The sequence below is a fragment of the Carlito syrichta genome, unplaced genomic scaffold (assembly GCF_000164805.1).
Source record: "Carlito syrichta isolate Samal-C Ts95f unplaced genomic scaffold, Tarsius_syrichta-2.0.1 Scaffold309283, whole genome shotgun sequence".
Lineage (NCBI taxonomy): Eukaryota > Metazoa > Chordata > Mammalia > Primates > Tarsiidae > Carlito > Carlito syrichta.
This window is the reverse complement of record NW_007253379.1, coordinates 385,098-399,383: the sequence shown is the minus strand read 5'-3', so window position 1 is coordinate 399,383 and position 14,286 is coordinate 385,098. Positions and strand designations below refer to the sequence as shown.

At 39.8% G+C, this 14,286-nt stretch overlaps 2 protein-coding genes across 4 annotated transcripts in view; one reads left to right on the top strand and one right to left on the bottom strand.

Moving 5' to 3' along the window:
• Positions 1 to 12,518, bottom strand: part of ANGPT2 (angiopoietin 2) — a 52,662-nt gene extending 40,144 nt beyond the window's left edge. For all 3 annotated transcript variants that reach the window (XM_008067078.1, XM_008067079.1, XM_008067080.1), the window contains exon 1: positions 11,761 to 12,518. In XM_008067078.1, coding sequence (XP_008065269.1) covers positions 11,761 to 12,048 — 288 coding nt within the window. In that variant the 5' untranslated portion in view covers positions 12,049 to 12,518. The remainder of the gene's footprint in view (positions 1 to 11,760) is intronic.
• Positions 1 to 14,286, top strand: part of MCPH1 (microcephalin 1) — a 242,733-nt gene that overhangs the window by 149,248 nt on the left and 79,199 nt on the right. The gene's annotated exons all lie outside the window — the stretch shown is intronic.

Here is a 14,286-nt window from a genome sequence, read left to right as displayed (position 1 = left end):
CTGGATTCTGTAGACCAGAGTTAGCTCAACAGAGTCTGAGGCATGACTGAGCCAGCAGTTTGGATCCATGAAAAGGCCAGGGTTGGCATTTCACAGGGGAATATTTGGGAATATTTGAGGGTCCTGGGGAGCATTGCAAACGGACTAGGTTCCTGCTCTTTAGGACTTGTTTTGCCAGCCCTTCATTCCCACTAGTTTGTCTTCAGAGGAGTTACATTTTAATTTCATACCAACTAACATGCTCTTCCGGAAATCCCTCCCCATCTCTGAAAGCCTCACCAAGCCTGGGCCCTGGTGGCAGCTGTGAAACTGTAGGTCTTGTGACAGCAAAGGGTGACGTCTGTCACCTGTGCTAACCCAAAGCTGCGGTTGTCTGGAGATCTGAGTCACTGGGCTTCACCACTCTACTACTCCGTCTGGGTTCCCATCCTGAGCGAAAAGAAGCACAGCACAGGGCAGTGGGACAAACGCCAGCTGCGGGGCTTTGACACAGACCTTCGGGTTGGATCCGCGCTCCGTGCCCTTCTGCCTCTTGGACCAAGCACTGCATATCCAGCACTTCTTAGCCTTGAATGGAAACAGTTAAGAATGTCTACCAGAATTGGCCGCCTCACTGTTTTCCAAATTTCCCACATTTGTTCTTTGGATGTGCTTTGGATATGACAGTAGTATGCCGTGTAGGGTACCAAGTGGTGGCAGTGAAATCTGTTATCTCTCCTGATCCACACATGGAGAGGTATGCATTTTTTATTTCAATCTTTTGCAAATCTTTTTTGAAGTAAGATGCCCTGAAAGGGAGAAACTTGATCATAGTTTTGCCAACCATGTACTTTTCTTATACCTCTCTGAGCTTGACCTTCTTATCCATAGCAAAGAAGAGAATATCCATCTTGTGAAATTAAAATGGGATGGCATAGCCACATAGCATGCACCTGATAAATGCCAACTGCCACTACAATGGTGATCAGCACCAATGTCACCCCTGTCATTTTACAGTCAAATCCTAGAGCCTAATGAGAGAGAATGCTCTTCATTGATTTATTATAGAGATGAGGTCTTACTATGTTGCCCACACTGGGCCTTTCTCTGTTTTGACCTCACATGGATGCTGTTATAAAAAGCAGTATCCTTTATGCAAGAACCCTGTAGACTTTTTAACAAACAAGCGAAGAATGGCTTCACAGTAGCAAACTCTTAAGACCCTTGTTTTGAGAAAATGAATGAGATGTTACCTTCCATGTCTGATGCCCCCCTGAACAGAGCTGACTGGCATTGCTGATGCTGACTTAGGATTTTGAAACACTTAAAACTGACATGGATAGAGAAAGAGTCTCAATTAAGTAGATAGAGTTGTTTATTCATGATTTTTTTTCTTTTTTTCCTTTCTCATAGACTGTTTATTTTAATGGTAGTGGTATTTTAGGGGTGAAGAAGGGGAAAGGAAAAATAGCATGCCATCAATTAATCCTATACACTGCAACTGTGAAAGCTTCCTGGCATGGAACAAGCTACTCATGTGATCAGAAATAAATTTTATGTATTAAAAATTGTCCAATTAAAGGCAAAGGCACATATAGATTTACTGTGTTTGTTATTACCCAGGAGGAAACCATACTGTATTTTAAAATATGGAAAATTAATTGCACATCACAAAATGACCAACTGTTATTTAAGGGGATCAGTCTTGAGTTTTATAACTTGTGACATTTTTATCCTAACCTTCACTGCTTTTAAGAACATGTCACTGATGCCATTTTAAGTTGAAAATTATTCTGGTCAGGAATTCCCTGTTACTAACCCTTTATTATGTTTATTATTATTTTTTAATTTATATTATTTATTATATTATTTACTATGTTAAATTGGATACATCTTTTTTTTTTCTTTTGAGGGAATTTAGAATCCATTCCTTAATAGTTAAAGTAATAAGGAATTTCATAATGTTAGGCACAGGTGATGAACCTGTGGTTGGAATTTGATGGTTTTATGCTATTCAGCAAAATGGAATATCCTCCCTAGCAGCATTTTTGCACCAAAATTTCCCATTAAGAGGACCAGTTTGTTGAGGAGATTTTTTAAGCTACATCTGTATGTAATAATTTTTCGAGATTCCAAAGACGAGAAGGTCGAATAAAACTCAAAGTAGTACTTCAACTATCTGCTGACTAATGTTTATAATTATCTGGTAGATAACCAAGAACTGATATCATCTGTTGATTCCAGAAATCTAATGGCAGAGAAAATGCTGTCAGGAACCCAGAGAAAATCAGGGGAAACGGTACCTCTTAGGGATTCTGAATCTTTTCTATTAAGACATGTGGCTGGACTGGTTAACCCCAAAATGCCTGCTCAGAAGATACTTTGGGGCTATTTTGTGATAGACACGTAGTGCCTCCCTTCTACTATGAACACAGAACATGCAGAAGAGCAGTTTTGCTGACAGCTCACTGAAGCCTAAAGTGATAAAAATGCAGTCATGATAAGGTGTGAACATGATGCTAGGCTCATAGCAGTACCTATGAGCAAGACAGGTGCACGTGGGGCCTGTTAGAAGATACCATGTGATGGACAGTTTTGAAGCACAGTGTCTCTACAGAGAGGCACTCATGAGATGCAGAATAAAAACATTTTACAAGCACACTTAGGATTGTCCTTTTCAGTGTTGAAAGGAATTCATTATCTTACAGGGTGGAGATGTGCTTTGAGGTATATAACTCAGAAGTATGGAAGCTCAACCATTTAACCTGACTAGAGCAAGTGAAATTATAATATTTAAGTAATGTGAGCTATAGTATAGATCTTAATCATTGTTTCTGCATTGCTATTAAATTAATTATAATTATAGCCCCTGCCGTTGTGTAGCATCTGACAGCTTCCAGTGCACTTGGGCATCCACCATCTTAACATAATAATTCTGTGAGGTCACTGATGTAGGTAAGAACATCTATGCTGTTCCTGAAAATACACAGGGATGGTTTTAGTCAGTTAACGTCATTGAATAAGGGGTCACCAAACAAATATTGTACATGATTCCAACTACATAACATTTTGGAAGAGGCCCAACCCTTGAGACAGTCAAAGAGTCACTGGTTGCCAGGGGATAGGGAAGGATGAACAGAAGGAGCCCAGAGGATTCTTAGGACAGTGAACTCCTCTGTGAAACTATAATGGTGAGTCGTGTCATAATACGTTTGTCCATACCTGCAGAATGTGCAACACCAAGAATGACCTTAATGTGAACCGTGGATTCTGGGTGATAGACATGTAAAGGCAGGTTCATCAGTTATAACAAATGCAACACCTGTGGGGGATGTTGATAATAGGGAGGTCTTGGTGCAGGGTGGGGGGGTGGAGTGGGGAGTACATGGGAAGTCTGTGTACTTTCCTCTCGATTTTGCTGTGAACCTAAAACTGCTCTTAAAAAAGAAAAAGTGTTTTTTTAAAAAGTCATTTACTACATATAAAAAGAAACAAGACGACATCAAAAATTTCATCCCATAACTTCAGGCTGCACCAGAAAACCTAGCCAGTTCTCACTGGGATCTTGTAATGGTTATGTAGTTAAAAGTACAGACACTGGACAGCCCAGAAAATGACTTCAAAGGCAAGCTGTTCTAATGGTAGTAGCCTTGACTTTATATGTAACGCGTTTTTTTCTTATATTTAGATTTCCTTGAATCTGATGGCGTCCAAGATGCCTCTTCTTTTGGTATAGGCTACATGAACATGTCACGACCTTTGCTCTAGTTGGGCTACATTCCTGAAACTGGCCTGAACCAGAAACAAAATCCCTAAAATGGTCTCAGTTTTTTCACCTCTGCCTTTTTCATTCTGTTGGTGGTCTTGAGGCTCTCAGGCAGCTTCCCAGTTGCCTGCAGGCACATCTCGGAACAGAAAGGCAATGTTGGACTGTCCTCATAAAGTTGCATGTGATTCAGCCAGTTCTGCCGAGGAGGGTGGCCTTTAGCCGTGGATTCAGGAATAAGAGCAGATTCATGAGTAAGATCATTTCGTGACACATTTTTTTCCATTAGCTGTTGAACATAACTACTAAGATTGACTTTGGGAGTCAACATAGAAATCTTACACATATGGCATGTCCAGTCGGATGCTGTTCGTTAGTGACATACAAAGGGGAACCCACAAGTCAGATCTAACCTGGATCCCTGTAGTTTGCTGGAACAATCATAATGAAGGTGGAGAAGTAGGTGGCATCTGGTAGCCTGGTGATAAGGCTAGTGTTATTCATCATTCAACTCGACATCATTTTCTCATTTTAAATATTAATGTAAAACAGGTGCCAAGCCATTTTTGGCGATCCCATCTGTAGAATGCTAGATAGACAATATACTCAAATGGTTTTTATGACTAATACTAGTCGTATCACCAGATTAGGCCACCTGGATAGCCAACAAGAGTTTAGCCTGTGAGCAAGTGTTGACAAATGCCCATTTGGTACGCACAGAATGTGACAAAATTGAGAAATGGAAAGGTTGAATGCTTTTTGTTCATATTCTCTTCCAGAAAGGCCAAAGATGATTGCAATTATTCAGCACATAAAAAATTATGCATTCTCTGTGAGACTGTGTCAAACGTGATAAAATAATTTATTTTCCAGGAGCTCTCTATCTTAATATCTCACCTCTTTAAAAACAAAACAAAAAACTTCATTTTCCACAAAAGATTATATAATTACATATTTTAACATTACCGGATTTGTTTTTAATGTATATTTTAAATTTGGTTGTTGATTTAAGTATTCAATATAGACCATGAATACTTTGTAGGGTTAAGTTGTCAGGTTAATGTAAAGTTGCTCAAAGGGAGAACTGAGGCAGACTTTGGAGCAAAGTAATTGCCATCAGAGGAGCCCCTCAGGGAGGAGGAGGGTCCACAGGGGTTTTAATTAGGTTCTAGTGGAATCAAAAAGATAATGTTTTTAGCTGGTACAAGGAGTGATGCTGTAAAAGGATTAGGTCCTCTTCTCAGGAGATTTTTAATAGGTTTCACAGCTTTTTTCAATTGCTGCAAGCTAGGATTAGGAAAAAAATAAAAGAAAGGTGATTTCATGGGGGAAATAGCTAATTAAAATATTTACTTAAAGACAGCCAGCTAGTACACCTGACCTACAGTCTGGGGTGGTGGGCAGAATTCCTTCCCTTATTTTTTTAACCACCCATAAAACAGTCATTTTAATTTCAGTAAATTGTTGAAACTTTTATTGTAAAACATTATTCATGTGTTTTTCTTTATTGTTTTTGTTCACATCACATCATTCAGTCTTACATCATTTTCTCATTTTAAACATTAATACAATGCTGATGCCAAGCCATTTTTTGGTGATCCCATCTGTAGAATGCCAGATGGACGATACACTCAAATGGTTTTTAAAATCTAATAGTAGGAAGGGAAGTCCACACAGTACTTCCCCGAGACTGAGTTTTATTGGTCTGACTTTCAAGTAGGAGACTGTGAAATCGAGGACTTCACTCTGTCAGCTTTCAGAAAAGGAATGCGACTAGATGTGTGGTTTGTAAGAACTTCCACATGTAATCCTCCTTGTTATCATATCGTTTGTTTTTACTCTTCTTTTTAAAAAAATTTATTCATTTTTTTTGAGTCAGTGTCTCACTCTGTTGCTCAGGCTGGAGTGCCGTGGCATGATCATGGCTTCACCACAGCCTCGACCTCCTGGATTCAAGCACTCCTCTCACCTCAGCCTCCCAAAGTGCATGCTCCATCACATGGGGCTAATTTTAAAATTTTTTTTGTAGAGATGAAGTCTTGCTATGTTTTCCCAGACTGGTCTTGTCTTGAACTCCTGTGCTCAGCTCCCAAAGTGCTGGGAGGCTCTCCATATAGTGACTAAAGGGATAACATTAACCACCCCCAATCCTCCACACTCCTGACCTCCCAAGCCCTGTGTTGAATTTCTCCTTTTGTTTCTTTATCCTTCTGTATAACTGGTACCACCTGCTGCTATATTCCATGTTCGTGTGTCCCCCATGAGACGTCTGGGCATGCTCTTGCCTCCGTGACTTATTCCCTGCACCCAGAACAAACACTGCCTTGACACGTGTAGGCCCTCAATAAATATTTTTTCTACAAATAAATAAACTTTAATGGCTCCTGTTCTGAACTGAAAACCCCCCAAGAGGGGGTGGGAGAGGACGTGTGGTATTCACTTACGTTAATGACCTGAAAAATGACGTCCTATTTTGGCACAGATTTGTCCTCATTCATGCTCCTCCCAACGGTGTTCTGCAGTCTTCCCAACCCATGGAAAATTCTGCTTTGGTCAGAGGAGGGGATATGCGTGCCTCTTTGTGTTTGTTTTTGCTGTAGGTAATCCTACAAGTCTGCTAAAATGCCAAGTGTGTTGGTATTATCATGGCCTGTGTTTTTATGGAATTTAGAAAAATAGGATCACGTCCACCATACCTGTGTTATAGATATTCTTGGGGCAAAATGAGGTGAAGTGTGGGAGGTGTCTTAAAGGGATTCAGTGCTATCCCCTCATTATGCTGTTACTATTGCTACCTTAGTGAAAAGCGTGGCTGAAAAGTTGAGTGGCTCTCCTTGTAGCAGAAGAATTCTAGGATAATTTAGGTTCCTTCAAGTCATAGAAGGGTGTAGTGAAAAGAGAATAGGCACTGGCTCCCTAGATGGGCCCTGTTTAATTGGGGTAGACATTATCAGTTGCCAAATAAAGCCTATTTTAAAGGGTCTATAATATAGACAAATACATGTGCACACATACACACAAAGAGAGAGAGAAAATAGCTTGCCTGCTGAGTTGTTATTAAGTACTGTAAATATTCTGCAAATTTTGAACACCTAATTTGCAAACAGTCTACACAGGTTCATGATTCATTGTATGTACTCTCTTGATCTCAACTCAGGAAATACACAAAGTTGTCCAGGCCCTATTGTCCCTGTATATGCCAGCTATGGAAAGATATAAACCCCCTGCTTTCTTTCCTGTCAATGCAGGGGTGCCATACACTCATGCTGATTGACTCCGTCACAGGTAGTGTCTGTCTTCTCCCTCCCTCACCACCTTTAGTCTGTAGAGTCCTTTACCTCTCAGTCTTTCTGATTTGGCTTTTTCCCTCAATAAAACTCGTCTTCTAACCTCTTGTCACGTCATTTGTGAGTCAAGAAAGATTCTAATCGTGGTATAATGCCACTGTACATGTTTTAAGCAGGAAAGCTGTGTGTTTAATATCAAATTTGTCACAGTAAAGGACTGATATACACTTCTGAGTGCTAATTTCAAAGAAAGGGACTGAAGACTGGAAGAAGGAGACTTTACTTCCTATTTTCTATCATTTTAATAGTTTGACTTTTTTTTTTACCTTGCCCATATCTTAGTTTCATAATATTTTTGTTTTCTTTTTAAAGTTACTAACATGATGGTAGGGTTGATTGAACTTTTGTTTTTCAGTTCCAAACATACAAAATTGCAATTATTTTATGGATTAAAATGGACACCATGGACTAGCCTGAGCATCTTATCACCACGTGTAAACTGTTATCCTTCTCAAATTCCATATACAACAACTGACTTACAAATAACATTTTGAGTTACAATCTGTTTGTCAACTGTAAAGAGCCAAATTGATTAAAATCAACAGATTTTAAAATTTCAGTATTGAGACCATATGGATTATCTAGTGTCCCTGTAGAAAGTAAGATATTATGGAAGTCAATTCCCTAGTTTTAAACTCTGCAAGCAAATAATCATCTCCCCATAGCCTGATCCCTAAATAGGTAATCCAGTATGTCCGACAACCCCATTTAATAAGCAGAGACTGACCATAGAAAATAAATATTATATACAATATCTATAATGGTAAATATTTATTATATTTTATATACTGTATATGGTAAGCATATATTGTACTATAGATATATTGCATAAGATATATAGTAAAGTCTATTATACTTGCGCTTTTCAAACTAAAATATGTTGTACTGCTCCCACATAATGAAACTTGGCCTCTTCATTTCTTGCTATAATGATACTAATATATAACTAATCCAATAATAGCAGCTGTTTTCCTGAAGTCTCAGAGGGTTGAATTAGTTTATCTGCACACAGTTTGTTTCTACTACCAGACACAATCGGATGTCATGATTCAGCACACAACCAATGGCTACAGCACAGGGTCTGTCCTCCCGGACTACAGGAGACCAGTGGCCATCAATAGGATGGGATTTTTTTTTTTTTCCTTTAATGAACCAGGGTCTGTCCTCCAGGACTGCAGGAGACCAGTGGCCATCAATAGGATGGGATTTTTTCTTTCCTTTAATGAACCAGGTTGTTTTGTTTTTAATAGACAGTTTCGGAGTGTTTTGTAGCCACACTTGATAAAACACGTGTACACACACACACACACACACACACACATACACACGCAATCCCTGGCAGAGATGGGGTGGGACTGGTAGGCTGAGATCCTCTATGAGCCTGTCGTCATCCCTTTCCCACTGACAGCAATTGTGTTCTGAGAAGCATAACTGCATCACTTTCTATGCATCAGTTGATAAGTAGTAGCTCTCATTCCTTACTAGAACGATATATTTTATTTTATCACTTTTAAAGAAAGAAAAGGATTGCCATTCAGGCTCTAGTTTCCAAACTGTTCTGTCATTAAAAATAATAATAATAATAATAATAAAGATGGTAGAGGAAATGTTTACACCAATTTTATAGGCATTAGCTTTCATTTTCAAGTGTCTCTAGAGTTTGTAGTTGTTTATAAAATATAAGGCATTCCTCGTTGTGCAACAGTTGTTTATTTCCTTTCCATATTTCCTCTTATCAGAAAAAAAAAAATCCCATTTGGTCTCCTAGCAAAATCCAACCTATTTTGCTAAGTTATTTGTGAGTTCTTATAAAGTGTGTTTAATATCCCCAGGACAAAGATTTGGAGTCGCTGCAGGCTTAGCAAGGGAGATGTGCCACATGTAGTCTTTGAGGTCCCCGTGGTGTGTTTGGTGCACGGACGCTCATGAATGTGTCTCCTCCTTGTTTAGCCACTCCACAGCAAGCCAACCTCCCCGTATTGTTCCATTCATAGTCCTCTGCGTTCATTCAGAAGTCTGACACTTCCTTTGCGCAACAGATTAAAGGGGCAGAGTAGGATCTTTTGATGATTTGCAAAACAGCTTTCTTAGTCTAAGCTCCTTAGGCTATCCTGGTCTCTCAGAGTTGAACTGCTATTCATTGGCCTAAAATTAACCAGAAACTTGGCCTTATTTTCCTTCCTGACAAGTTTTTTAATGTCTTAAAAGCATAAAGATTTGTGTCGTCGTGGCTGTTGTTTTTTAATCTTTTATCTTTGTGTTGATGAGGGAGAGAAAGGAGATGTAGAAATGTTTTTAAAGAAAATAGTCCAAAAGAAAACACGTAAGACAATGAAAAACAGAATGGTGCTGCTTCTCTCTGCTAATCTATCAATGACTGGTAGGTTGTGGCATCAAGCCTTTAATGATGTGGCTTATCTATCGTTCCATTTTACATTATTTTCTACCTTATGAGAAAGCCAGTGTTTATTATCACAGGTGACAAAACACAGAAGAGAAAAACAATCAGAGAGATTCCATTTAATCTCTTTAAGTGGGCTTCATATTTGCTTTTTTACTTTCATCCCCAAGCCAGAAGCTCGTAAACCAGGTGAGTGAGAGCGCAGATTGCCTTTCTCAGGTGCACATGGCCAAACCTGCCGGGAAAGCAGGTGTAGAATCCATGACAAGATAAACACCGGGTCGCTCTTGGGGAAACAGCATTCAGCCAGATGGCTGAAGATGAACTTTTGAAATACCACTGTGCGACTACTGTTCAAATATTTACTAAGTGAACCTGGAAAGGAAGAAATGTTGGTCACCTGATATGGAATTCCCTGTCCTTTTCTGTGTCTAAATGCTGCCTCAGAACCTCAAGAGAACCCGGTTGTTTATCCAAGAAAGAAATAGGAGCTTTGCCGTTGGGGTTGCAGGTATACCTAATGCGGGCTTAATTAAGCAAAAACAGTTTTGTGATCTTGCATCTGACAAAACATTCTTTAATGTTTCATGACTGTTTATTTTAAGAGATGACTGCCAGTCGGGCAGATTAGAATGTTTACTACTATGTTGCTCTGGTCCCTCGCCCTGGCTCTGTGAGCCGTTACCACACCACGGCCGGTGTGAGGAGGCTCTTACACGTCAGCGTGGCAGTTCACAGAGTAAGGAAGTCCGAGTTAAGCAGCTGTTTAGGAAACAGTTTGCCTTTCAAATATTTGGACCTACACTGCCGCTACTTTTTAAGCTTAGTGTTATTATTTGCACATTTGTGAATTTTGGTAGAGTTTTAAAAGCATACCACAGTGACCTGGGAACGGAGAGAAACTTCCTGGAGAATTTAGCCAGTTTATAAAGACACTGCTAAGAGTTATTAAATTAATCTGTATTTGACCACCAAGGTCTTTTGGGTAAGTCTTTGTTGTGTTCTGTCCTTTGGTTTGAAGCCACCCCTCTGGTCATAGAGACCAGTGGTGCTGTGCACATCCATTCATTTAAGAATCATGGCTCAAGTAATAATTTAATCATTTCATCTCAGAAGCTAAGGGAGTTAATGAGAAACACAGGTTAGGATCCAAGCTCTATTCTGGAATGAAGATTAATCGTCCTAACAAAAAGCTTATGGTGAAATGAAAAATTGAGAAAATTATTATACTTTTCTGGGGGAAAGTATTCAATGAGGGTCACTGACTTCTGAAAGGTTTTCTATGGCTTTAAGTAATCACGTTTCCTGCTGTGGAAGCATTGAGATGGAATGTCATTATCACGATATTTAACGATTAATCTATTTATGCATTTTGTTTAAACATCCTTTAGAATATATATATATAGTCCACATAGAGAAAATTCAAGGGTCATTTGGGGTTTTGTATAAATAGTTCCCACGTTTACATGTGAAAATGATGGTTTGTGAAAGAAAAACAGAGCTTTCAATATCCTATTTTAGTTCCGTTCTCTATAAAAAGTCTGTGAAACAGTGGAATCATCATAGCCTGGAGGACAAACTGTCAGACCATCCTGTAGTGGCATAACTCAAGCACAGCCGTTCCACGTGCTGGAACTGAGGGGGCTGCAGTGCTGCATCCCGGGGAAACACTGGGAAAACGTACCCCCATTTACAGATGGTAAACCCTCGGGGTAGAGCCCTGAGATTCTGAGAAACCTAAGGTCTGTTTTATTTCATTTCCTCTCGTCGCAATCTACTTTAGTAAATAAATTCAGGAAATTGGTAAAGCACTTTACTCTGTCCGTTATGTATGGGTCATTAGCATGGTTGTCACGTTCTTCCTGGCTCCCAGGCTGCTGTGGCTCACGGCCGCCCTTGCCTGCCTGCGACCAACTTGGAACTCCCCGGGTGACGGGTGTTACTGGGCTTAAGCAACGTAAACAAACAGAACAGCACACAAATTTTGCAGAGAAGTACATTTCCTCTGCTTTCTTAGTAAAGATTTTTAACCTTAGGGGTTTTCTATATTGATTCTGGCATTCTTTTCAAATAATCCTTTTTCACCCCGGGTCTGCTCTACACCCTGGGACAGAATAAAAGAAATGATCATTCATTCAAGGGTACCAGCCACTCGCTCTCCGGCTCTTAATCCTTTTTATCCCTTTTTTTTTTTTTTTGGTTGTTAAAACCTGAGCTGCTCTTAATAGCGTGGATTGCTCACAAAGACAGACTGATTTTTTTCCTACCTTCATCAGCCACTGAGTGTTGTTCTCCATGATATTCTCCAGTGCTTGCAGCCTCTGCACCGAGTCGTCGTAGTCGAGGGGCGCGTCCCTCTGCACGGCATTGGACACGTAGGGGCTGGAAGAAGAGCGGCAGTTGTCCATCTCTGGCAGGAGGAACGTGTAGCTGCAGGACCCGTGCTGGACCTGATACTGCCTCTTTCCTATGCTGTCCATACTCTTCCGAAAGTTGTTGTAGGCTGTGGCCAAGACAAGATCACAGCTCAGAGTAAAGAAAACAATCCGCCACATGCTTTCTTTCTCCGGCTAATAAGCCACCAGCTGGGCAGACTTCAAGACACACGCGAGTCCGAGTCCGGGGTCCTGAGCTGCCGTCTAAATGCGGGGCGATGCTGCCACGGCCGGGTCTGTCAATGAAAGCCCCCTCGTTCCTCCTCTTGCAGCAGCAAACTTGGTTTTTAGTGCTGCTTCTCTCCGGACATGCAGTAAACTGTCAGACTGCCGTGGGAAGAGCAGTCCTGCTCACTTGGGAGGGCTGCATCAGCTTGACCGAGCAGCTTTCACGTTTCTTTGTTTCTCTGCCCAGATTCTATGGTGTGGGTATCCGAATCAATCACTTTCCGTTCCTTATATGATAAGTTGATAAGAGCAGCCAGACATGTGTAGCAGGCTGCTCCGCCCTCCTGGCTTATCCGTTATCTTCCTGTAGGGGGTCACTAGCCAGGCAACAGGAAAAAATCAGAGCGGCATGCCTGCTGTCCGGCCAGGACTGTATGCTGCGGAGGCCCTCTGGGAAACACTGATCAGTTACAGGACCCCTGGGCATTTCCTAGGCACCACCCTAATTAAGTATTTCCTAGAGAGAGCAGTGGGTCTCTTTTGTCTGAAACTGATTCCACTGTGCTAAAGCTGGCAAAATATCTGAGGTAATAATTTTAATTTTAAAGTACAATGAAAGTTCCTGTTTTTTCCTTTAGGAATAAAAATACTACAAATATGTCAGGGCTTGGGTTTATTTTTGTAATTACAAATAAAGAGGAAGAAGTTTGGCTCTTGTAAACTCTTTGCCTTTTCATAGAGGGAAATAGTCTCATCGGTATTACTTGATTTTTGAACTATTAGCCAAGTTACCAAAGATTTTCGTTTTAAAACAGTTGGATGGGAGCATCTCACTTTATTAAATCATATTAGAAAGAATCAGTTTCTGAGCTCTGACATTTAGTCTTCTAAATGAAATATCCACCTTAATAGTCAAGTGAAATTTAACATATACTGTACTGATGTGTTGCTCATTAAATTACAGTATGTAGGTAGAGAGAAATCAGAATTTGAGTGTGTTGAGTGAGGAACACATAAACTTCTCCTTTACTATATTAGCATTTGTTCAATTCTCATCATTTTGTAATGCATTATCAATTACATTAGTCTCACTCAGTGTTAGACTCAAAGCACTTCCCCTTTTTAATTAAACTCTACTTAATCTGTACTTATCTGTGAAATTCAGGAGTTGTACTAACTTCCAGAATTTTTTTACTTCAATGCTATGACTCTGTAAGTCCTACAGGTTACTTCCTTTAACAATTAAAACTTAATACTTCAAAGATTAACAACATGTTAACTCACCAGCCTAAGCATACATAGCGGAAAAAAACTTACAGCCTTTGCTGTGGTCTGTTTATTTCTCAGTGTACAAGATTTATTACTCTCAGTGAGTGTAGAATATCTGGCATACTTACTTAATGGACCACAATGACCAATGAAAGATTGGTATTTTTCACCAAGCTCTAGCTGAAAGGCAGACTTTCCTTAATCTATGAATAGTTAACAGACAATAGTGACATTATCTGTGACTTTCTCATCAATGGAAATCATAGATATTTTTATTTGCTGTCACACTTATATTCAGCACTAGAATGTCATTAAACCCATCCTTAAATCTTATTATTGAATATTTGAATATAGTAGCACCTGTCATCTTTGAGAAGGGGTTCATAGTTTCCTCCAGACTATCACAGGGTTCTAAGAGCACAGAAAAGCTGGAACTTAGGTTTTCCTAGAAGGGTCCCATTAGTAGAAGAGGTAGTTTGATTCTACCAAGAATCTGGGACATGCTTTCTACTCAGGGAACAAATCAAAGAAAATATAACCAATCAGACAGTGAATCACAGAAGAAAACAGATAGATCTTGATGATGAGGCCTGTGTTAGAACCTTGGTTCTGTGTGACCTCGAGCAAATGCCTAAATTCTCCTAAGTCTCAGTTTCCCTACTTGTAAAATGGAGATCATTCTTTCTCTGTAGCAGTTTTAGTATGAAGATAATATATAATTGCAAATGATGAGTTCCCTTGCTTTTTGATAAATGGAAATTTGTTTTTCAGTAAATGGAAATCAGTTATTCCATGAAATAGTGTCACTGTGCTAATCTCTGACTGAGTATGACACAGTAACATAGGGGACACATTTTTTCTTCTAAGTGTATTTCCTGTTTGCAAAAGCATAGTCTAAGGTACTCATATTGCATATGTGGT